Here is a 26,376-nt window from a genome sequence, read left to right on the forward strand (position 1 = left end):
TTGGTGCATGCCTTCCCTAATATCCTCTCGCTCTATACTACAGTCCAAGACAAAAAAAAATCGCATGACGAAGCAATTATCCGAATGGGACGGAAATCAGTAGATGTGATGTACGTCTGCAGATAACCAAATGGTTACAGTTTCAGACAAACTAGACGATTTATTAAAGAGCAAGACTGTCACAAACTAAGAAATTCAATAACGCGTTAGTCCACTTCTGGCCCTCATGTAAGCAGTTATTCGGCTTGGTATTGAATGACGATATCGTGTCAAATTCTGTCCAAATGACGCTCTAGATCGTTAAAATCCCCAGATGGCGAGGTGGTTGGAGGGCTCTGCCCATAATGCTCCTTTTCTTTTCATAGCTGGACCCCCTCCGTTGTGATCCGCGGCACGCTTGCAGTACATCATTAAGCCGACGATATTCTACACCCCGTTTTGTTGCCCTTCATGGCCAACCATCCTGGGCTTACATTTCAGAACGATAACACTCACTCGCACAAAGGTGACAGTTTCTACTGGTTGTTTTCGTGTTTGCCAAACTCTACCTTAGCAAGGTCGCCGGATCTCCCCCCCGTTGAGGACGTTTGGAGCATTGTGAGCACAACCCTCAAACCATCTCACCATCTCGGGATTTTAACGATCTAACGTCACAGTTAAACAGAATTTAGCGCGGTGTCCTGCAAGAAAACTTCCGACAACTCTGTCAGTCAAGGCCAAGGCGAAGAACAGCTTGGATAAAGGCCAGAAGTGGACCAACGATGCCGGCCGGTGCGGACGAGCGGTTCTAGGCGCTTCAGTCTGGAACCGCTCGACCGCTATGGTCGCAGGTTCGAATCCTACCTCGGGCATGGATGTGTATGATGTCCTTAGGTTAGTTAGGTTTAAGTAGTTCTAAGTTCTAGGGGACTGATGACCTCAGGTGTTAAGTCCCATGGTACTCAGAGCCATTTGAACCATTTGGACCAACGCGTTATTGACTTCCTCAGTTTGTGAAGCTCTTTCTCTTTAATAAATAATCCTATTTTTCTGAAATTTTAATCATTTGTTTCTGTGTAGATGGTACATCACATCTACGATTTACGTCCCATTCGAATAATTCTTTCATGGTGCGATTCTTTTTTTCTTCTTCGAACGTATTTTGCTCCTCGTCCTGACATGCAGACTGGACAGGGTGCGAGCTCACTAACTTTGTTGCTAAGATACTGTGCTGGCAGGTTCAGAAAAGTCCGTGATGGTCGCAGGTTAATACTTAAGTCACCAAATACGTAACAAAAACCACGTTTATTTTTTTAGTTTCGACAAAAACTTCATCTAGACAGTTACTAACCTCTTTACCAACCTCTTTAATGAGTATATGCTACTATTTCACGTACAGCCCTTAACGCCACACAGTAAACGCGCCAGACCAGTTGGAGCTGCTACAGGTGAGTTCGCACAAAGACTCACCATCGCGCGCGTACATCACAACACTTGCGCATGCTGGCGCGTGCCAGAACAGACACACTGTTGAACCAGAAACAAAGTTCAAGTCATTCCCACATTCGCTCAAAAGTATCTAATTCGGAAAACTGATCGAAAACCCGCCTCCCCCCCACACACACACATACACGCACACACACAGGTTCATCATTGATTGACACAAAACTGGATCACTTGAGGAACACCAATACCTCACGAGTTGAAATTATTCTTTTATGTTAAGCACTAAAAATATTTTGATGACATTGCATATTTTATCCATTTTCATTATATAAATTGTATGTATTTTACTTGTTGACATTAAATAAAAATTTGTGCTCTAGTTATCTCTTAATATTTGATGCATGTGAAAGGCTCAAAATGTTTACCACCAAGCACGCAATCAGAAAATAACGCTAGCTTTTAGATCAATCACAGATGACGGCTCTAGCTATAATTTTTAACACTTCATAGTATCAACCTCGATAATAGAAGCAAACAGGGAACAAAGGTGAAATAATCCGAGAGCCACGTCCAGGGGAGTAGAAACGGGGGGAGAGGAGGAGGGGGATCCACTCAGTCCCTCTCCCGGCCATGATTTTCCTTTTTTAAAAGCGTGTTTAAAGTCGGTCACGTTTGAACACTTACAGTCACTGTTACAATGCAGAATTTGGCAGCAGCGAAAAGTGGAACGATTTCTGTAAGTTGACGACTCTAAAGCTTGGCTTCGGCTCCCAACCTGTTATCGGCACGTGTCGATACACTTCGCGTCGACTGTCTTATTTTCCCGACTGCTGCCAACTTCAATGATCTTACCAGGTGTAGTAGTATAGTAGCGCGACGAACCCGTGTTGTGTGTCAACTGAAAAATAAATAGCTTAACGAGTGTGTTTGAACATGAATACTTTACGTTATGCTTTCACATAAACTTGTTACTTCCGTGTGTCATTTATACAATAGCAGGTGGTTACTGCGCGCATGCTTTCCTAAAGCTGCATCATTTTATAACAGAAACACAACAGGCCCCCTCTTATGTCCCTCCTTCTTGCTTTCTACGTACCGCGCACTCCACCGCAGTCGAATCGTAACCCAGCATCGACAACTTTATCAACTTCTATCGATAGCTGTAGTGCTGAATAATTACGTCTGAGATCACTAAATCTTGAAATAAAAGAAATGTTACATTGCGATTACCAAAAGATTAAAGGTTTTTGATGCTTTACACTATAGAGTCTCTCAAAGTTTCATTTGCACTGATGTAACAATAATACACCTAACATATAACTGGACCTATTTTCGATGGCATAATAACACCCGATGACTGTGTGCTAGGTTCACTGATCAGTCACTGAGAGTACAGTTGTTAAACGACGAACAGAGCGTGTGGCAGTTTTCAGACGTTTCGTGACGCTGATAGCAAGCAGGAACTTGTTGTACTTAGCGTGACTGAGATTGTGTTGTTTGTCCAGTTGACCTGAAGTGATATTTCACGGTAAAGTTTTTACTTATATTTTGGAAGCGTCGACTGTTATTAAGTAGTTACGTTAATCTTTATATTAGCCTCACATGACAAGAAATGTAACTTTTGTATCATCCATTCAATATTAACATTAGGAGGTTAGCATTCAAATAAATCATAAATAGTTTATACCTTGTGGCCTTTTAAATGTATTAATATAAGGATAATGCTCCAAAAGAAAGACCCCTGGGTGAATACAGCTCTTTAACAGTGGAAATTCAACTTCAGAAAGCAACAGTATTTTCGAGAGAAGCTATGGTACTAACTGAAGGTACTAGAGAAGACTTGTAAGGTCTGATGCTACTTGTAGGGCTGTTTTGGAGAGCAACTAAAATTTGTCAATAGCTGGAAACTACAGTCTTAGTTTACCAGGGCATTAAAATCCAAAAGAACAGACCAAACTACCTGATTCGTAATCCCGAAGAGTACAACAGAGGGGCGGTCTTTATATAATTCTTTGATTGCTTTATAACAAACTTTACAGATCATATGAAAGTTTTGTCTGGATTTTCCTCACTTTTTTTGAGCTGAACCAGTTAAGTACCATTAAATAGTGAAGAATGAGAAGAGTTCTAGGCCTTAATTGAATCCTACATTAAAGATATGGAATGCAGAGTTGAACTAGTTTCTGATGCATTATCTTTTCGGAGCAGGAAATCTGGAAGGTCAATATTATACACTACTGGCGATTAAAATTGCTACACCACGAAGATGACGTGCTACAGACGCGAAATTTAACCGACAGGAAGAAGATGCTGTGATATGTAAATGACTAGCTTTTCAGAGCATTTACACAAGGTTGGCCCCGGTGGCGACACCTACAACGTGCTGACATGATGAAAGTTTCCAACCGATTTCTCTTACACAAACAGCAGTTGACCGGCTTTGCCTGGTGAAACGTTATTGTGATGCCTCATGTAAGGAGGAGAAATGCGTACCATCACGTTTCCGACTTTGATAAAGGTCGGATTGTAGCCTATCGCGATTGCGGTTTATCGTATCGCGACATTGCTGCTCGCGTTGGTCGAGATCCAATGACTGTTAGCAGAACATGGAATCGGTGGGCTCATGAGGGTAATACGGAACGCCGTGCTGGATCCCAATGGCTTCGTATCACTAGCAGTCGAGATGTCAGGCATCTTATCCGCATGGTTGTAATGGATCGTGCAGCCACGTCTCGATCCCTGAGTCAACAGATGAGGACGTTTGCAAGACAACAACCATCTGCACGAATAGTTCGACGACGTTTGCAGCAGCATGGACTATTGGCTCGGAGACCATGGCTGCTGTTACCCTTGACGCTGCATCACAGACAGGAGCGCCTGCGATTGTGTACTCAACGGCGAATCTGGGTGCACCAATGGCAAAACGTCATGTTTTCGGATGAATCCAGGTTCCGTTTACAGCATCATGATGGTCGCATCTGTGTTTGGTGACATCGCGGTGAGCGCACATTGGAAGCGTGTATTCGTCATCGCCATACTGGCGTATCAATCAGCGTGATAGTATGGGGTGCCATTGGTTACACGTCTCGGTCACCTCTTGTCCGCATTGACAGCACTTTGAACAGTGGACGTTACATTTCCGATGTGTTACGACCCGTGGCTCTACCCTTCATTCGATCTCTGCGAAACCCTACATTTCAGCAGGATAATGCACGACTGCATGTTGCAGGTCCTGTACGGACCTGCCCTGGCCAGCACATTCTCCAGATCTCTCACTAATTGAAAACGTCTGGTCAATGGTGGCCGAGCAAGTGGCTCGTCACAATGCGCCAGTCACTACTCTTGATGAATTGTGGTATCGTGTTGAAGCTGCATGGGCAGCTGTACCTGTACACGCCATCCAAGCTCTGTTTGAGTCAATGCCAAGGCGTATCAAGACCGTTATTACGGCCAGAGGTGGTTGTTCTGGGTACTGCTTTCTGAGGATCTATGCACCCAAATTGCATGAAAATAGCCGGCCAGTGTGGCCGAGCGGTTCTAGGCGCTTTAGTCCGGAACCGCGCGACCGCTACGGTCGCAGGTTCGAATCCTGCCTCAGGCAGGGATGTGTGTGATGTCCTTAGGTTTAAGTAGTTCTAAGTTCTAGGGGACTGATGACCTCAGCTGTAAGTCCCATAGTGCTCAGAGCCATTTGAACCATTTGCATGAAAATGTAATCACATGTCAGTTCTAGTATAATATATTTGTCCAATGAATACCCGTTTATCATCTGCATTTCTTCTTGGTGTATCAATTTTAATGGCCAGTAGTGTATTAGTAAACAGAAGGAGCATCCAGGAAAAGGTCATAGAATCAGTATCGCTAATTGAAGATTGTAATGCCTAGATATTAATAGGAACAGGAAGTTGGCCGAAACCGGACAAATTCGAATATCGCAAGGAAACGTTAGTCACCTATGTGGGCACCGTAATTATTACAGAAAAGAATTCGATAATACCTGGCGGGGCTATCACGGATTCCGAATGTGAATTAATACGGATGAAAATAAGCATTAAAGATGGCCCAAAAATGGTGATTGGATTCTTTTACAGACCACCTGCGTCAGGAGCTGTAGTGGTAGGGCGCTTCATATAGTTCAGAATTTCATGAATATGCTTCCCGATCATGCCGTTGTATGCACGTTGACTTCAACTTGCCAAATATACCGGGTGATCAAAAGTCTGTATAAATTTGAAAACTTAATAAAGCACGGAATAATGTAGATAGAGAGGTAAAAAGTTGTGAATTGTGGTATGTGTTGTGGTAGGCTTCATACCACAATTCACAACTCCTCTTGCCACCCCGCAGCACACAAAATGTCAGCATTCCGGTACATGATTAATAGAGCTATCCAACTACCACTCTCAGAAGATAAATGTGATCAAGAAATTGAAATAATAAAACAAACAGCTATTGAAAATGGTTATAACAGCTCCATAGTAGACACCATAAAACACTCAATAATGGCAAAGGAATCACAACACAAAAAACAAAAAGAAAACAACATCTTCCATACAATCCCCTTTTTGGGTAACATTTCATACCAGATTGCCAATGTCTTCAAACGAAAAGGCATAAGCATATCCTTTACAACAGACAACAAGATTGGACAGAAATTACCCCAAACATTGGCACATGAAACCCACCTCATCACACAGGTGTGTACAAAATTGAATGTTTGGACTGTGACTGCTTCTACATAGGCCAGACAGGCAGATCATTTGAGATTAGGTTCAAGGAACACATGGCAGCACCAAAAAACAAAAAATTTCACACATCAGCAATAGCTACCCACCTGCATGAAACAAAACACCATGTTAACAACACAAGTATTAGCATCCTACACGTCCAACCAAAAGGCAGAAAACTAGACATCCTTGAAACACTCCAAATATAAAAACATCAAATGAAACAACCAGAGTTCATCTCAAATGACAAAAATGACAATATTTACAATAGTATCATCTCCGTTTTCAGCAACTGCCTACACTCTTAAAAATGCACGCGCACACACACACACACACACACACACACACACACCTAATATTTATCATAAATATTGACAGCTGCGAAGAGTACAAGAGATTGACCTCATTCACAGATAATTCATCACACCAACAGCTTGTACCCCTTGTCAGCTTGAAACTGTATGTACATCAGCTACTGGCACAAATTTATATCTATCTGCATATTTTATAGCACTGACCAATGTATTACCCCAACCTTTAGGTAGCTAATATATGCAACGTACAATCTTAAGACTCCTTGCCATGTAAATGTTTGCTCTCATATAATCACTCTTTCCTCTCTCTCTCTTTCACTCACCCCCCCCCCCCATTCCCCCCTCACCTCCCCCCTCCCACACACACACTTTTTCTCTCTCTCTACCTCTCCTTCTGCCTCCAGCCCCTCACCTCACATCTGTTCATTAATCCCAATCAAAGAGTGTAATTTATGTATGATTTTACTGTTGTAGCCAATATGATCATTGTAATTAAAGTCTGTAACATTTCACCTAATTGTTATCAACAAGTATGAAGTTTAAGCCATTTTAGCATTTCACCTGATTGTATAAACGAGTACGAATGTTTAGCTGTTTTAACTTGTCAGAATTGGATTTATATACCACCTGAAGTACACACACAATATTTGACTTCTCAAAACAAACACCATTAAATGCTTAAAACAATTATTCTGCAATAATGTTGTTACGATGTATATTCTTTGCACTTTGCGATTATGTCTTCTCTTCTGCTATACGAACCTTGCATCCAGCTGATTCCAGACGCCATATTTGTTTACAAATGTGGCAGTATACATGTGATGTATTATGACAGCAAAAGGAACCTGTGACCACTGAAGGTACTCTAGTTTACTGATTTAATGTTTACCATTAGGTATCAGTTTATTTTTTTGTCAAAAGTAATCCTAAACCATATTCTGAAATAGTGTCTTGTTTCTCCACTAGGCAGTGCCACAAGTTCCTCCAAAATCGTAATACAACACACACACAAATGTAATACTAACTAATGTAAATCCACCCGATGATGGAGGTTTAAACCTTCGAAACGCGTCGTGGAAATAAATAAAACGGTGACTGGCAACAGTGAACTTGTTGTTTCATTTAATGTCAGTAACAGTCACGGTAAAGCCTAACCTAAACATGTTCGCATTTGAGTTCTCTAAGTTCACTGACGTCAAAGAAAACTTGAGGTGTGAAGAATTCATTGTGTTCTTGAAAGAATCACAACGATAGTTTTCTAAACATCTTGAGGACACTGTCAGTCTTACATCTGTTTCGAGGCTATTCGCCATATCAGTTAAAAGTGCTCCCGCGCAAGTGCATTGCAACTGATAATTCTGCAGTGTAATTCCTGTTTCAAAGAAAAATTCTTTTGTGTTAAAACTATCCAGAACATCTACATTATTTGCTACAGGTTTAAGTTCCACGATTAGATAAAGAGGTTGCAAAAGTACTGCAGTATTTCTATCAACATTCCTTTTTCCATTACGAAACTAAAATCACGATTACGTGTTGACATGAGTGCGAAAAGTTGTGAAATTGTCTGCGTCTGTCCATATGTGGACAATTTCTACGAGATAAAAATTGTCTTCAGCGAGTCAAAAATAATTAAATAATACTGAAAATTTGTTCCATTCTGATGAGTGTTACTGGGAAATATGGTTTACTGCGACTTCTTTGCCATCTAAAGGCGGCTCGTTTGCAGTTTCCCCCTCCTCCCGCTCAGACAACTTAGAGTGGTGGGGAAGAGTCTAAATCCAGGCTGAGCACTAAAGCACACGAGCCGAATTCTTGCCGGCCCCTGTCGTACTTCAACAGTACTGATAACCACTTCCCTCCAGAAGAAAAAATTATCTACGTCCCTGACTACTAACAGCAACGTTATCGTTCCAGGCATGCGTATAGCTTGACTGATCTATAGTTGATCAAGATCTTTTGATTGTTTAGAATGTGTCCCTCTTTTACGTAAGAAATATTACAGAATGGCTTCGGATTGCAGCTTACTGGAATATGCAGAAGAAGGACCACATGAACCGTACGAAAAGGACATTGTAGGGGAAATATTGGAGCGATTACTTGTACATGCTGTATATTGTTAGTGTTGTGCAAGTTCTGGAGTAAATCTGTCGAAACACTTTACCACTGACCTGTTCAATGACGTTGTTGCCAAGTATACAGAAAAAACCCAACTGGGAAACAAAGACCGCTATGACGAACATAATCTTGAGAATCATCGGTTTGTAGCCGCCAATCTGCAAAAGCTGAAACAAGCATTCTTCAATCAGTTTTCCATCTGTTTACGAGTCTACTTTTTATTCTTATGCTTTTTTGGCTAGTTTTACACATATTGTAAATTATATCCATAAAAGATTACGTTGTTTAATAACATATAGGGATAATCATCCAAAACATGCACCGAAAATATTGTGGAAATGGAAAATGCTATTGCTGTGCTGTTTTCAAAGAATGGATTGGTAGTCAGGGGCTCGTATTGTTAGCCAAGCAACAGATTGTAATAAGACTTAGAAAGTGTATTTTTGTGCAAACATACACTTTTTTGAATGGGACAATGCCCACTGACACTAACAGACAAAAGTAGGTGAAGCAGAATGTCAGTGGTGTTTGTTGCAGGACTGATGTGTGAATCATTTACGAGATATGGTTTTGAAATTTCCCTCACGGACAATTGTGCAATACCTGTGGTAGCACACAATAAAGAACAACACAAGTGCATACACCAGTTATGTGGATTCTGACCAGTAATGAGACAATTCACAATCACAAGTTATATTCGAAACGACCATTGACAGCGGTATGGAACGACTGGTGCACACGAGCTAGCATTTCAGCGGAGATTCCGAGCAGGCTACAGCAATACGCTGTAGCGTATCATGAAATGTAGTTGGTGTGTCCTTGTAGACAGCGTATTTCAGCTTTTCCCATAGAAAAAGTCTACACGCGTAAAATCTAGGGACCGGGCCGGCCAAGGTACAGGTCCATTGCGTCCAACGAATTGGAAACAATTCGTGGAGGCATGCTGCAGTACTTTGTGCACTATGGGCTAGACAGCCGTCACGTTGGTACCACAGGTTCCTCCTAGTCTGCAGAGGAACGTCTCCTAGCATCCGTGGAAGATGGTCTGATTGGAGGCTGCAATACTTGTGTGCGTTCAGTAATCCGTCTACGTGAAACGGGAATAAGAGCGGGTGGTTCACTATCCCACACGACACGTTTACACTCCACGGACGCTGAAGTTCCACCTGTCGAAGCCAACGGAGGTTGTCAACAGACCAGTGGTGCAATTTCGGTGGTTTAGCTGGCCATTAATGCTTCGTCACTAAACAAAATACGGAGAGTGTCCTGTCCTGCAGTGTCCTGTCTTAATGCCTATGTACAGAAGTTGACACGATTCTCATAATCGTTTTCATTGCGCTCTTGATCTAGAGAAACGTGATGCGGATTGATCCTATGTCGGTAGAGAATGCGTAGGACACTGGCCTGATTCATGTCACTTCCTCGTGCGACTGAGCGGGAGTTAGAGTGTGGATCAACAGCAGCGACAGCAGCAAGAACATTAATTTTTCCCTCTTATGTCGTCTCTTATTTCCTTCTGTTACGTTGTCCAGGTCTTATACTACTAATGTCTCGTAACTGATTGAAGTGACTGATAAATAATTACTGACCTGGTTGATGTCTACTGGGATATCTTAGAGCTTGTACCGTTCAAGAAAATCGAATTGTATTCTTCCTTCATTCTCCATACACCATGAGCATGTCGGCTCTTTCTGCCTTGATAAATCCAATCGCTCTCACGAACCACTGCTTCGACTACTGCTTGGACTGCCGCAAGGCACTCAAAGAACTCACAAGCAAATTATAAGCAAACATAAGCAGGTTGAGTGGCACAAACAAGTGTCGTCGTGGAAACTTTTCAAAATACGATATCTCGTAAACGATTCGCACTAGAATCCTGTAACAAACACCAGCGACAGACTAATTTACCCTACTTTTAGTTTGTTAATGTCAATAGGCATAGTTCCATTTAAAAAGTGTATGGCTGCACAAAAAATACACTTTCTAAGTATTTTTGCAATCTGTTTGTATGACTAAGAATACGAGTTCCTGACGACGAATTCATTCTGTGGAAACCGCACATCAATAGCACTTTCCATTTCCGTAATATTTGCGGTGCAATTTTTAGGTGTTTCACCCTGTACATTTCTCAAACTCTAATAAGCTCTCTATATTCTTTCTTTTTACTGTATATCATCTTCACACATCCACATGGATCAATACAGGTGACTGAAAAGTGGAGTTATATCAATCCGAAATCAGTACCATTACACTCCCCTAAGCAGGGGAGAGGAAGGGTGATGGAGATCATGCGGTTCCCCGCCGAAAACATAAAAATGAGTAGAAGCGTTTACATTCTACATGCATCAATTTCCAACTTTCATAGCCAAATATCGATGAATAAAGTACCATGAAGACTAAGAATCTCGAAAATGGCAAGGAATCCTAGAAATTGCGACCTACGTTTAGCAGGGGACATTTTTCACTTTCTGAGCGAAGGCCTGCCTACGCCGATGGTCTGGTAGCTATACTATGTAATCAAAAGTATCCGCAACCGTCCCCCCCACAAAACATACGGTTTTCACGTTAGGTGCATTGTGCTGCCACCTACTGCCAAGCATTCCATATCAGCGACCTCATTGGTCATTAGACATCGTGAGAGAGCAGAGTGGGGCGCTCCGTGGAATTCACGGACTTCGAACGTGGTCAAGTGATTGGGTGTCTCATACGTCTGTACGCGAGATTTCCACACTCCTAAATATCCCTAGGTCAACTGTTTCCGATGTGATAGTGAAGTGGAAACTGGAAGGGACACATACAGCACAAAAGCGTACAGCCCGACCTCGTCTGTTGACTGACGGAGACCGCCGACAGTTGAAGAGAGTTGTAGCGTGTAATAGGCAGACATCTAGCCAGGCTATAACACAGGAATTCCCAATTGCATTAGGATCCACTGCGAGTACTGTGACAGTTAGGCGGGAGATGAGAAAAAACGTCACACCGGTAAATGCCAAACGACACCTCGCTTGGAGTAAGGAGCGTAAACATTGGACGATTGAACAGTGCAAAAAACGTTGTGTGGAGTGACGAATCACGGTATACAATGTCGCGATCCGATGGCGGGGTGTGGGTATGGCGAATGCCCGGTGAACGTCATCTGCCAGCGTATGTAGTGCCAACAGTAAAATTTGGAGGTGGTGGTGTTACGGCGTGGTCGTGTTTTTCATGGAGGGGGCTTGCACACCTTGTTGTTTTGCATGGCACTATCACAGCACACGCCTACATTGATGTTTTAAGCACCTTCTTGCTTCCCATTCTTGAAGAGCAATTCGGGGATGGCGACTGCATCTTTCATCACGATCGAGCACCTTTTCATAATGCACGGCCTGTGGCGGAGTGGTTACACGACAATAACATCCCTGTACTGGACTGGCCTGGACAGAGTCCTCACCTGAATCCTATAGTACACCTTTGGGACGTTTTGGAACGCCGACCTCGTGCCAGGCCTCACCGACCGACAACGATACCACTCCTCAGTACAGTACTCCGTGAAGAATGGGCTGCCATTCCCCAAGAAACTTCCCAACACCTAATTGAACGTATGCCTGCGAGAGTGGAAGCTGTCGTCAAGGCTGAGGGTGGGACAACACCATAATGAATTCCAGCATTACCGATGGAGGGCACCACGAACTAGTAGGTCATTTTCAGCCCGGTGTTCGGATACTTTTGATCACATAGTGTACATCGCCGGCAGAGCACATTCCAACGAGGCACTGAGGCCGGACTTTCGTGGACTTTGTCACCTGTGATGTCAGCGTTGTGTTTCCGACCGTATATATTTTGGCTGCAGTTTTTCTGACTGTTTTGCTGATAAGAGCATCCGTTCGCATTTTATCCAGGCTTAGAACTGGCCATGCACGTAGAAGATAGGCATCCTCTAAAGCTTTTGTAATTGAATTTTTTCTTATCGACGTGATTATTAGAGTAGATGCACCAAATAACTGCTTATTCTGATAATATTATAAATGCCAATTCCTGTCATCCAGTGGCTCATAAACTAGCACTTTTCTGTTTCTTTGACTAAAAGATCAAATAACCGACCATTAGAAAAACCAGGAATTCTAGAAGAACTTGATCCCGACATAATCACAAAATTATACTAGAAATGTAAAACACCAAGGCAGAACACAGTACATAGCCAGATATGCCTAACTCGAGCAACATCACCGACACAGAAAGAAAGATACATTCCAGCAGTCTACTTTGATAGCCTCTCCAACAGAATTAATGTACTTTTTAAAGCCACAAATATTCAACTAGCATTTCGAACCAATAACAATCTTTCAATAAAATTGCTTTCCGCCACCACTAGGAAATCGAAATATGGTAACCCAGGCGTATATAACATCAGATGTGGCAGCTGTAATACCTTTTGCATTGGTCAAACAGAAAGAAATTTTAATGTGAGATATAAAGAACACGTTAGAGACAACAAATATAATTAGTCGATCTTCTTTCTACACTTAAAAAAAATCAAAATCACACAGCTGAAACGATAGAAAATGCACGCCAGATTCTGCACAGAATACCAAAAGGTTTTGCAATGAACATTCTTGAAGAATTAGGAAGCTATATGTACACGAGAAAATACCTACAAGAAATGCTAAACGAAGATACAGGATTCAGAACAAGTACTACCACAAAAACTTTATTGAACTTTTAGAACACGAAAATGGGTAAATCAGAAGTAACACATGCAACAACCAAAGACAATCGTAATAAATTTTAATTAGTAAAATAATATCGCTGCTCATCTGCACAATCTTAGCAAACATATAGCTTCGTAAGAGTGGAACTGTCAAACTACCTCCACACCGTAATTAACACTTTATTTTCAACATATTTACATCATTTACCATCTTATTAAAAAAGTGACAGTTATAAGACAGTGCACTAACGACGTAATATGGAGGTCACACCAATATAGACGTGAGTACAATACAGCTACTTTAATATAAATGATACTCACATTCACATATGTTCACGAAAATTGTAATTGGAATTACTTGAAAATGGCGATAAAGCCGAAACAGTTTGTCGTAAATAAAGATCACTTATTATAAGCAGCTATTTGGTGCATCTACTGTAATAATCATGTCGTTATCAGACATATATTATGATGCAAGCTCTAAAGAAAAAAATTATTATCTTTGTTTCTTTTTAGCTATTTTCTTTCTACAACATTAGTCAGAAAATTATTAAGATTTTTGTATTGTTTTATGAATCATAATTTCTCACTCAATTTTTCGGAAGAAAGCCAAATTTTTTAAACATCTTCTTAAATCCTCTGAGTCTTGCTACATTTTTAAAATGACTTTTAACTTTTAGTCAACAATTTTTTTGTTACAAGTCAGTACAATGGAACCGTTTTTATTTCAAATATAGTTCCCCCTTCAACTTATTTATGAGAAAGTTTACACTGGGATATTTTTCATTTATCGAGGAGCTTAAAATTCCTATGGCAAACCTGGATGTGCTTCTGTGCTGCTGGTTAAAATCGTTCCATATTTCAGGTGGTATACTAGGATTTTCCATCAACTTATTGGTCAGTTAGTACTTTATCGCGACCTTTTCTCACTGGGAAATTCCTCCATTATTACCATCCACACTTCATCGACACTGATTGGTGGAAGACGTGACACTGCAACACATAAGCGCCAAAACGATAGGACTTCTGTATATTCTTGTATCCTCCGTAAATCCCAGTTTTTGTATTTTGTTCCAAAGACCATGGTTTAAGTGAAAATTGTAAGCAAAGAGGATGTTTGTGGGAGCACTGTTTTCATTCCTTTTCATTGTAGCCACTTCAGAGTCTAACACTATAGGTTTCAGTGACAATCCAGTCATGTTATTTTCCAATCTGGAGAAAGGTCTCTCATACCTATTTGGGATTTTATCTAGGGGGGGGGGGGGGGCAAATGAAATAAAATGTGAAATACAGTACCTTCGCCTCCTCTTCTATGTTTCCGGTGTCGACGTGTATCGTGTACAGTTGTTCGAAGTGTTAACTGTGTCATCCATAAGGACAGATCCATTGAATGCTGGACACTTGCCACGCCGGACATTTGCCACGCCGGACATTTGCCACGATTTTACCTGCTCCCAGGGGTTGGGTCCCTTGTCTCCCCCTCCTCCTCATCGCTGTCTCGCAGTAAAGGTACTTACTGAGCCTTGCCGCTGGTTTACTTAACATAGGACCAGAATCTCTTTGGATTTTCTGCCACATTTCTAGAGATACTTTCGTTGTGGGAACTATTAAATGCATCTCGCATTGAAATCCGCACCAAATTTCGAGCCAGTAAAACTTCGCCAATCTTGGAGATTTTGAGTCCGTCTAAATTATAGTGCCTTTTTCGGTGCTCCTGCAGCAGCTTTCTGTCGTGTTTTGTGTACCATGGGGGACCAATTCCGTCTCTTATTAATTTATTTGGTATGAATCTCTCGAGTACTGTTGATACTATTTCTTTGAACTTAAGCCACATATGGTCTTCACTTACATAGTTTGGAAGGATTGGACACTGTCTCTTAGAAAGACGTCAACCGAATTTTTAGCTGCTTTTATAAACAGATATATTTCGCGTTTAGTTTTGCTGAATTTCTTTGTAACGGAATTGAGCCTCGCTACGACTGTGTGTTCACTAATCCCTGTATCCGTCGTGATGTCCACGATTATTTGCGGCTAAGAGGTCAAGTGTGTTTTCGTAACCATTTAAAATTTGAATGGCCTCATAAAATAATTGTTCAAAATTATTTTTTAAAAAAGCATTTAGAACAATTACGGAACTTGTTTTCTTCTACAATAGGGTCTGAAAAAGTATTTTTGTCAACATACGGAAGGTAGATTGAAGTCACTGCCAACTATAATTGTGTGAGTAGCGTACCTATTTCTGATGAGACTCAAGTTTTCTTTGAACTGTTGAGCAACTGTTTCATCTGAAACCGAGGGTCGGTAAAAGGAGCCAGTTATTAATTTATTTTGGTTGTCGAATATAACCTCTGCCCATACTAACTCACAGGAACTATCTGCTTCAAAGTCGCTTGTGAGCTGAAACACACATTACATTTTTTTTCTTAAGTTGTGCTTCTTGTTTCTGTTGTAGTGCAGATCATTACAATTACGGGATTTCCCTCCAAAACCTAGGATGTTTTCTCTGTGACTCTGTAAATATTCGTTATTTCTAACATTTTAAAATTGTACGTCGACTTTAGATGACATGTCAATATTTGATGTTCTTATCTCTATTTAGTGAACGTATTTTCAGTCATGTTTTGAACATTGTCCCGCTACACTTTATTAACTAATGTTTCGCCGCAAAGGATATCGGATTTTAGAGAGTAAATTAATATGGAGTATGTCGTTCTTCTTTTCAAACATTCACATTCCCATTTCTTCTTTCCTTATTGTCTTTTGGGCATGCAGCTGTAGTACTTAAATCAGGCACAAATGCAGTCATCGAATAGAAAAGATTAGCGTACATTCGCATTCTTTATACGTCGTTCCTTTCTTGTTGCTCCCATGGCGATGAACTGTTTCTTTCGCAATCAGTAAGCGTGAAAGGAAGCTACCGTACAGACAGAGGGATCTATGTTTATACTTGGCAGAACTAATTACATACCGACATAATCGTCGGAATTGCTTTCGTTTCCCAAAAGCTATAAATCTTTCGATTTCGGAAAAGAAGCTCTGTATTTCGCCAAGATGTCGAAGAAGAAGGTCCCTTACGTACCGGTTGTACCGAGTAAGATGTGGAGACGACGGTTTGAAAGCGGACAGAGAAGTATGAGGAAGGGCGTCCCTTACCTGAGGGATCGCTACCTGGCGAAGGGGCGAGTGTGGCAAATGTCCGGCGTGGCAAATGTGCGCACGCCGATCCATTTACACCAAGGCCAGCCACGGCATGCGTGCGGGCCACGGGCGGCCCAAAGTCCGGCCTGCCACTCGGCTTTGTTCTGTCCTTCTCGGAAGTACCCGGAACACCGCGAAACTTCGTTTAGCACTGCGGTGCGGCATTTTGCGGTCGGCACAACTCTCTTTGAGTTCGGCAGAATCGTTCTGTCAGCGCTGTTTACCCTTCGCTTTTTGTTCGTGGTATGGAAGGGGACAGCTGCGCGGGGTAGCCGTGCGGTCTAAGGGCGTCTTACCACGGTTCGAGCGGCTCCCCCCCGTCGGAGGATCAAGTTCTCCCTTGGGCATGGGTGTGTGTGTTGTCCTTAGCGTAAGTTAGTTTAAGTTAGATTATGTAGTGTGTAAGCCTAAGGACCGATGATCTCAGTAGTTTGGTCCCATAGGCACTTAACATAAATTTCCAATTTCTATGAAGGACATTCACAGATTGAGGCTTAGCGCCGTATAACGATCCTGCTTTGGAGGCGGTTAAGTGGGAGATGTGTCTCAGAGCTGGATAGTGACAGATGGTGACACGAGACTGGACGTACACGTAGTTTAGCCGATAGAGGACAATATTGGATAGGTGGACTGTGATTTTAGTTTCGATTGTGCCCACTAGAGTGCACTAAAGTAATAGAATGTTTTTCATAAACTGTTGTAAAGGTGTTTTAGCAGTATGAATGATGCGTGAGTGTGGTTTAAGGTTAATACGAAGATAATTGTTTAACGAGTTATGTAGTGGGATTTAGTGTGGGAACATCTCGAAGAAGTATGGATGTGGACAAAGGGGATTTTTGTAGAATAGATTTCTAAAGTAAGTTTATGGTAAACGGAAAGTTAATTCAGGTATAAATAAGAATAGTAAATAACTTTATGCATAAACAAAACTTCAGCATATTGGATAATTGCGTCGGTAAAAAGTGCAGTCGTTAGGTGTACTATTTTGCGATTGGTTATTGATGAAAAGCGCGGACTGACGCTGGAGAATGTTGTTTTGCTATTGGCTGTTGAGTAAACTGACCAATCGTAAAGCAATACTCTTCGCGCGCCTTTCTCTACTGGTAGAGAAGACTTGGAGTATTCTAGAGATGAGTCGGAGCCTATCCATGAAACAGATCGGACGTGTGTAGTAGTAGTTCCGATGGAAACGATAAGTTGCCCGATCTAGCAGTGTTTCGTACATCAAAAGTGTGGTAAAGTGACGGCATAATTATTCCGATGGGCGTGTAGAAATTTCGGAATTTTTAAGTGAATTTTGTGCCGAGAAAAGAGATATATTCCGCGTGGCGTATTGAGCAGGTCGGTGGCTAAAAACTGTGACTGCATTTGGTACCGACAGACTTAATATTTGGCGAGCATTCTTAATCAAAAACAATCAGTATTTTTGTAGCTATTACGTTTTCGGGAAATGCAACACCATAAACTTGCTAACGTGAGTGAAAGGGATTGTGAGTGGTTGTGTTAAGGCTAGTACGGGCCTGGCAGTGATACTTGTTCACCTAAGTTTCAGAATATATTAATTGAGGACAAAATTTCCAACCTTTCATTTCGTGTGAAAACTTTCTCCCGAAACGTAGATTAGTGACTTAAATTGCAGCCCGGTTCACATCGAAGTACAGTAGGTTTCGCTCGGCTTTCCTACTGATGATCTGCTGAGACAATGTTCGCAGGTATGTGCAGGTTCGTCGTAGAGGGACGGAAGGAACCGCGCCGCCGCAAGATCCAGTAGCTTTTTGTGCAAAAAGAGGCAGTCCAGCGATCTATCGTTACAATCGTTTAAACATGAATGGAAATGATAGAAGAGAAGGATGACAATTCTCAATTGGCATTAGGGGCAGGTACCGCTTATTTGCTACGAAACAACCTTATAGAAGTATGCAGAAAGAATTAAACTTTTAGATGACGATAAAAGAGCTAAAAATTACAATGCTCGACAGACGGGATTCTTTGTTCTGTACATCAAGAAGCACTTTGTGCTAAATCTGTGGCATGGAGCACTTGAAGAAATTGTAGATACAGATAGTAACATTCCAATTTACAATTGCAACAGTTTTCAGTGGAAATGAACGAAGAGTATAGAGACTTCATATATTACTACTGCAAAGTACATTGGCTAAGTCAAGGGGCATTCCTGGAACGACTTCTCGATTTAAATGTCACTATTGCTGAATTTATGATGGAAAAAGGAGTGCAGGAACGAAAATTAAAACATCTGGAATGGATTGCGGATTGCGCGTTATAAATGGACTTGACTGCACACTGCCCACAGTAAGACACTGCAAGGTAACATCTTCCTGATTTGATGGACGTGCATTTGAAAATAAAATCTGACAAAGACAATCCAGTTCCCTAAGCTCACTGCCGGCCGGGGTGGCCGAGCGGTTCTAGGCGCTACAGTCTGGAACCACGCGACCGCTACGGTCGCAGGTTCGAATCCTGCCTCGGGCATTGATGTGTGTGATGTTCTTAGGTTAGTTAGGTTTAAGTAGTTCTCAGTTCTAGGGGACTGATGACCTCAGAAGCTAAGTCCCATAGTGCTCAGAGCCATTTGAACCTAAGCTCACTGACATTAAAGAAAGTGCGAATTAGAAGACTTCATTCTAGCCTTGCAAGAATTACAACGATAGTTTTATTAAGGTTTTGAGGACACTGTCAGTCTTTGTTTGTTTGTGATCTGTGTTGTTGAGAAGTGTGAAATATAAAACCAGCTCATGTGCAGTGCGACTGCACTACTATTTCAGTGCGGCGCGTTCGAAATTTCCCCCTGTTCCCCCTCCAACTGCTGAGACAATGGGGCGCGGCAGTGGTGAAGATGTGCAACGAGGCTGACCGCTTTAGCACTCGGGCCTGAGCATGCTGCGTGAGCCGAAATCTGACCGCCCCTGTTTTAGATGGTCATTCTACTGTATGTAATTACGCCTAGGTGCTTCGTAGTTGTTGCTGTTTCCAATGATTTTTCACCAGTAGGATAACCGAACAGGTATGGATGTCTTCACCTACTTATATGCATTACATTCACTTACATTCAAGACAACTCCTAGTCCTTCCAAGAATAAACGATCCTGTGCATGTCTCCCTGTATTTTACTACAGTCTTAATCTTCCAGTTTTACTTTTAGTTTGCGTTTTATTCTACTTTTATTGCCACTTTAAGTGCTCTTACTGTATGCAAAATTAGGCTTGTTCTTCCATACTCGGAGCAGGAGTTGCGACTGTTTTTAGTGAAAAGTGTATTGTTCTACTTTCTACAAAATCTTCTAGAAGGCACAGTCTTTTGAAAAGTTCATATTCCGTTTTTCTCTGCAAATCTGCTGGAGCTGAGGTTGAAGTTCGTCTCGACCTTGGGCTTTGGTTGGTCTGAATTCTCTCAGTGCTGCTTCAAATTAAATTTCCACAACTTAGCTTACGGTAATCTGGTTATAACTTTCATAATTATAATCACTGATCATGCGATTTGATAGCAATGTTCAGGCAGAAATATGAGTGGGCCAGCCCCCATCCAGACGGATGTAGATGATTCAAATTACAGAGTCTGGAGAAATTTCCTCCACCGTGAAATGGACGACAGGAGGTAGTTACACTTTATAAGCACCAAATTAGGCGCCATTGCTCTCAGTGAACCTACAGTCCGTTAACAACATCCTATACGAGTGAATGGATGTGTTTCGAAACGAACGACTTTGTCTGTCCATAGTTGCGTAGACTTTTCTAATTCCAGACACACAGTGACCCTACTTAAGCAATACACTATCATCCGCATCGTTTCAGGTGCACATTTGACAAACATGTGTAAGTAGGCTGTTCATGTTTTCTCTGTGTATGTAGGCTGTTCAGGTTTTTTTATTGGTAACTATGTAAGTAGGCTGTTTAGGTTTTTTTATTGGTAACGCCACCTCTGTATGAAAATCACTGGCTGTGCTGTGTGCAGTCTGTGGCTAGTTTGCATTGTTGTCTGCCATTGTAGTGTTGGGCAGCGGCAGCTGGATGTGAACAGCGCGTAGCGTTGCGCAGTTGGAGGTGAGCTGCCAGCAGTGGTGGATGTGGGGAGAGAGATGGCGGAGTTTTGAAATTTGTCATGAACTGCTATATTTATATATGATGTTATCAAGGTAAATACATTGTTTGTTCTCTATTAATATCTTTCATTTGCTAACTATCCCTATCAGTAGTTAGTGCCTTCCATAGTTTGAATCTTTTATTTAGCTGGCAGTAGTGGCGCTCGCTGTATTGCAGTAGCTTGAGCAGCGAAGATTTTTGTGAGGTAAGTGATTTGTGAAAGGTATAGTTTAATGTTAGTCAGGGCCATTCTTTTGTAGGGAATTTTGAAAGTCAGATTGCGTTGCGCTAAAAAAAAAATATTGTGTGTCAGGTTAAGCACAGTCGTGTATTATTGTTCAAAAGGGGACGTTTCATATGTCGACCCTTAGCCGAGGATACCTCACTGGGATCTTCTGATTTTTTCTTGTAGTTTGTGTAATTAGTGTAGATTTTGTTTATTGCTAGCGCGTAATTGTAGAGAAAATCTCCTTTGTAGTTGCAGTCTTTCATTGTTGTACAGTAAAACAGTTGTGGCATGCATGTAGATTTGCACCAAGTATTTCGCAGCTGCAATTAACTAGATATTATTTTCAGTGCTATGTTAATGTGTTCTCTTATTTTTGATCTTCAAATTGTGTTTTTCTGTGTTGTCGTGTGAAATACTGTGACAATAATGGCGTGTGAAAAACGTAATACTAGGCTCCAAAGTAAACTGAGAAATGACAGTGAAAATGAAAGCAGTGTGTTAGCGCCACCGAGTAATGAATTAACTGATGTTCAAAGTAGTAATTTGGTAATTGTGCATAGGGAAATGGAGCGGGCTGCAAACAATGGTGTAGACAGTGAAACAGGTAGTGAACAGGGAAGCATTATCGATCGATCGGTCGGCAACAGCTCGCCTCAGAAATCCGAAATGACAGGACACAATTTCGCAAACACTGTAGATTCAGGTTTTGGGTCATCACCTTTTTCTCAAATAAGTCAAGACACATTTTCTGCTTGTCAAAATGTGAATGTTGCCGGTGCAAATGCACTGCCGAAAAGCGTAGAGAAACAGATTCCAGACACTAATACATTATTATTGCAATTAATGCAACAAATGGAACAAAATCAGAGACAAATGGGACAAAATCTTAAAAAGTTAGACACAGTGGAACAAAATCTTAAAAAGTTAGACACAGTGGAACAACATCAGAGACAAACACAGCAACAGTTAGACACAATGGAACAAAATCTTAAAAAGTTAGACTCATTGGAACAAACACTTGAACAAACACGTGAAGATTTAACTACTGAGTTACATAACATTGAATCGAAATGTCAAAAAGTCTGTAATGACGTAAAAACGCAAATTTGTGAGCATTTTCAACCTATTTTTTCGCGGCATGAAAATGCATTACAGAATCACGAAGCAGCCATAAAAGAACTGCAAACCATTGTTCATGAAAATCATGAGACCTTGTGGGCTAAAATTGACTCAGTTGCATCTACCGATTCGGTTACGCAACTTGCAAAAACTCAGGAAAACTTTAAGGACACAGTAGATACTCTGAAACTTGGTTTAGAAAAACACACTGAAGAAATAAGTACACTATCGGAGAAAGTAGCCGAACTTTCGGATCAGGTCACTAACTTATCTACAAAGGTAGATGATGATCTGAAAGACACAAGACCTGTAGCCTTCACTGACACAGAAGAGTATGAACAAATTAGAAAATTCAAACAGAATCAAAATCAAATCAATACACAGTACAAAAGAGAAATCCAGGAAGTACAAGATCAGCTGACACAGGTAATACAAGAATTACGTATTTCAGAGGACACTCGCGCTCCAACACGGGAAGAGGGACTTAGAAACACGGAAAAGCCACAAAATAATAACACAGGGCATTTCGGAAGTTATGAAAGAAATTGGCAATGTGCACCGAATTTTGAGATGGAACGGCCGACACGACCTAACAATGACCGATATGCGACTCGCCGACATGATGATTTTGACTATAAGCTGTTCATTACTACACGTAAATTCAAAACATTTAAGAATTCTGGCAACGACATTCATCCACAAGCATGGCTTCATCAATTCTCTCATTGTTTTCCTCCCAACTGGTCATTAGAGCACAGATTAGAATTTATGTGTGGCTACTTAGAGAATGAACCAGTTGTAAGAATGCGGTCGGTCATTCACGATTGCCACAGTGAAGGAGAGTTTTACCATGCCTTCCTCTCAGCATATTGGTCTCAAGCCAGACAAGACCGAGTAAAACATAGCATCATAATGATGAAACGTTTCGAACAATCTGAATTTTCCAGTCTTATTAAATATTTTGAAGACATGTTACACAAGAATCAGTACCTGTCAAACCCATACAGCCCCTCAGAACTCATCCGCATTTGCTTAATCAAATTACCTGAACATTTCCGACATATTATTTTGGCAGGACGTTGCAAAGACGACATTGAAGCTTTTCAGGGACTGTTACAAGAACTGGAAAGTGACACTGACAATCGCGGAACGCGAAAACAAGGACACAACAATTACAGGTCACGTCCGTCACAATTCCGTGACGACAGAAACAATAACTGGACACGACAGGTCTATTCTTACAACGCAAATCGTGACCAAAATAGACACCACCCGCACGACAACCGTTGGCAGAGTAATAATAGTTACAGAGACAGATCGCATTTCCGTAGTAATGACTATCACAGAGACAATCAGAGAAACAGACAATATGGGAACCAAAACAAGCATTATCAAGGGAGGCAGAATAACTTCAGACGCAACAGTTCGGCGCAGAGTTACGATTCAGGGAGAAATTCTCCACCATATGACCGACAAACAAGAAACTATGTAAACTACCGACAAAACGACAGACGTGAATTTCATCAGAACTGGCGGGATTCTAACAGAGCTGGGCCTTCTCGTCAGAGTGAATTTGTAGAAGCTAGGTCTCCTAATCCCAATAACGACGCGCGCCAACAAAGAAACAGACAATGACTCGCACCGCAGGCAGCCACCTGCGCCGGCTGGCTCAGGGAAAAATAACACAGACGCTAACCTTGAGAAAAGATTTAGCATTCCTTACCGACGTATACAACATGATAATTGCATTCAAATCAAACTGTGAGTACTATGAAGAGTAAAGGATAGCACCACACTTCACATGTAAAACCGTTTATTTAAAGATAATCTGCTTTTTAACTTTGTCTTTGCCATAAAACTTTTCACATTTCTAGTATGCATTGTCAGACTTAGAAACTGTTACCATGCACCAATGTTTGAAGTTAAATATCCAATCAAGAACCAAGAGAACTTATTCAAACAGTAATTACGAATGCATTGTTATTGTGAACAGACGTCACAGCGTTATTGTGTGTGTACATTCTTGCTTGTTAATTGCACGATTATGGAACGACTATAAGGCTCACATACTTAGAACATTTACCAGTACTGCTAATGAGATTTTAATGCAACATTTTGGTTTACTTGAAAATATATTCTGGATTTAAAGTACATTCTGTGAGATACCAGATGACACAGTGGTTAGTTTATGTGACAGCTACACGATGTTATCACGACGCTACTAATGAGTGACAATTTACAATGTTGCTTTTGCAGTGTATCTGTTTTATATCTGCACAGTTTTCTGAATTCTTCTAGGAAGAAAAACATGTTTTAGTAGTAACTTTTGTGGTATAGCAACAATGAGACAGCCTTTTTCGTGGCATAACAATACGTTACTGTACAGCACTTTCTTCATCACGCCAATAAGCATAATAACTACGATATCTATACGCAAAGCATTTCACTTTTGTTTATCATGTGGTAAGTACATTGACTTCTGCAGAACTTAGCTTTCGGAGGACGATAACTACGACACTTCCACAGAGATTATGTTGCGACAAGATGCACAGTTTAGCGCTACAGTACACGCATTTGAGAGATTAATCTTATACTTAAAATACTTATTTTTAAATATTTTTTTTAATTACAAAGAAAGTTTTCCGTGATACATTTCATTCCATTGCTGTAATCTGTAACACCTGAGGGTATAATTACATTAATCCTCAGGGGGGTATACGCTTACTTTGTGTACCATGTGTGTGGCAACCACAAGGAACCCTAGCTAATATGGTATTTGCTTATACAACTTTACACATCGGTACCATATTTCTCTAACACACAAATTACACAGCTATCTGATCATTTAACTGAGAGATAAACATTTTTTTACTACATCAGTGACACATGTTTACGCAATACACAGTTGGGTAACTTCACACTTATGAAACTGTATTTTGTCTGTACTTTGTAAACTGTTCATATTTTTTTTCGGAATCATTGTGATACTATGAGAGCTTTGAATTATGTATTTGGTAAGGGAGCATGATTTTAAAGTACGTTTGAGGAAGATGACACTATTGAAATGAGCAGAGAATTTTTTTTAGGTTTTGAAATTATTGGAGGAAGCTACGACGATTTTGAGATTTGACTGAGGTGTTATGATGTTATTTTTACGATGACGATGTGTATTATGCTGCTGAGGTATGTTTATGATTAATAGGCTGAGGCTATATGAGTTATTTGATTATGCTTCATATTTATAATGACGAAATATTGACGAGTGTCGATGGATACGTATATGTGTAATAAGGTAAGGAGTAATGAATAGTGGGTAGGGACTCTTGACTTGTGAAACAGGATGTTGGAAACCAAGAATCGTACTTTAAGAGTTATGAAATGTGTGTAAATGCGTGAATGTATCACAATGCCGGCGAAAATTTTTTTGGACACTTATATTTATAGGATTTTGTTTCTACAGATTTGCAACGCTAATTCTTGACCTGTGAAATATTTTTATGTGAGACTGTCACTGTAGCGGAAACTGCTGTTGTAAATATTTCCGTAAGAAAGTTAAGTGACCACCTGCACGTAATGCGTCGCGGGCACCCACCTGGGCGACAGCCGCCCGAGAAAAAAAAAAAAAGCCATTAGCCTTTCAGCGGCACAGGTAGAAAACAAAAAGGGGAGGCCATTGTCCGTGCTACTGACATTTCCTTGTTGAAAGCATACTGTGGAGCTCGTAATTTATGATATTTACTGAAATACCTAATAAAATGACAAGAAATATTTTTACATCTGCACACCTGATTATGACAAGCGTCTTTCTATGAGAGTTGAGAGGATTTCTACTAACTTATGAAATGTCACATGACTACTGAATGACATTTTTATGCTTTGCTTTTCGTAGTTGCTTATTTCACTTGATATCTGGTTTCCAGCTGTGTTGCAGCATTGCTTTTATAAAAGGAAATGCATTTGCTAATGTGAACACTTTCTGTCAACAGATCTATTAAATAATTATTTTATGATCCACATTCTTTAAAAAAGGAGCACTTGGAAAGGAAAGAACAATAAGAAGGAACTAGTAACAGTAACACATAATTTTCTTTTCAAGTACATGGTAATATTTCTTTTACAATAAGTTGTTGTGGTGCACCACTTTAATTACGTAGACATTAAGATGTGAATATACATTTCCCTTATCTGCATTGTTGTCTTTAGTGTAATGTTTTTTTCTGCTTGAGCTATGTCATGTTTAGATATAAGTTATTTCTGCTGCTATTTGCCAGGCATAGTGCTACTAAATTTCACTTTGTATTACTCTGTTAAGCTAGTTTTACTATTGATTTATTTTTATTGTTGCTGCACATTGGCTCATATTAGTTGTAATTTTGCATTTTATCTGTTAATTTAGATTTGCTGCTGCTTGCTTTGCAAATTGGCATTTTTTTGTCATTGCTGTTTGTGATAATTTGTTATGTGA

At 40.7% G+C, this 26,376-nt stretch overlaps 1 protein-coding gene across 1 annotated transcript in view; it reads right to left on the minus strand.

Annotated features, from left to right (window-relative positions):
* LOC124604915 (odorant receptor 43a-like) overlaps positions 1 to 26,376 on the minus strand; it is a 107,017-nt gene that overhangs the window by 13,203 nt on the left and 67,438 nt on the right. Inside the window, exon 5 of the mRNA XM_047136522.1 lies at positions 8,635 to 8,748. Coding sequence (XP_046992478.1) covers positions 8,635 to 8,748 — 114 coding nt within the window. The remainder of the gene's footprint in view (positions 1 to 8,634; positions 8,749 to 26,376) is intronic.

The sequence above is a fragment of the Schistocerca americana genome, chromosome 1 (genome assembly GCF_021461395.2).
Source record: "Schistocerca americana isolate TAMUIC-IGC-003095 chromosome 1, iqSchAmer2.1, whole genome shotgun sequence".
Lineage (NCBI taxonomy): Eukaryota > Metazoa > Arthropoda > Insecta > Orthoptera > Acrididae > Schistocerca > Schistocerca americana.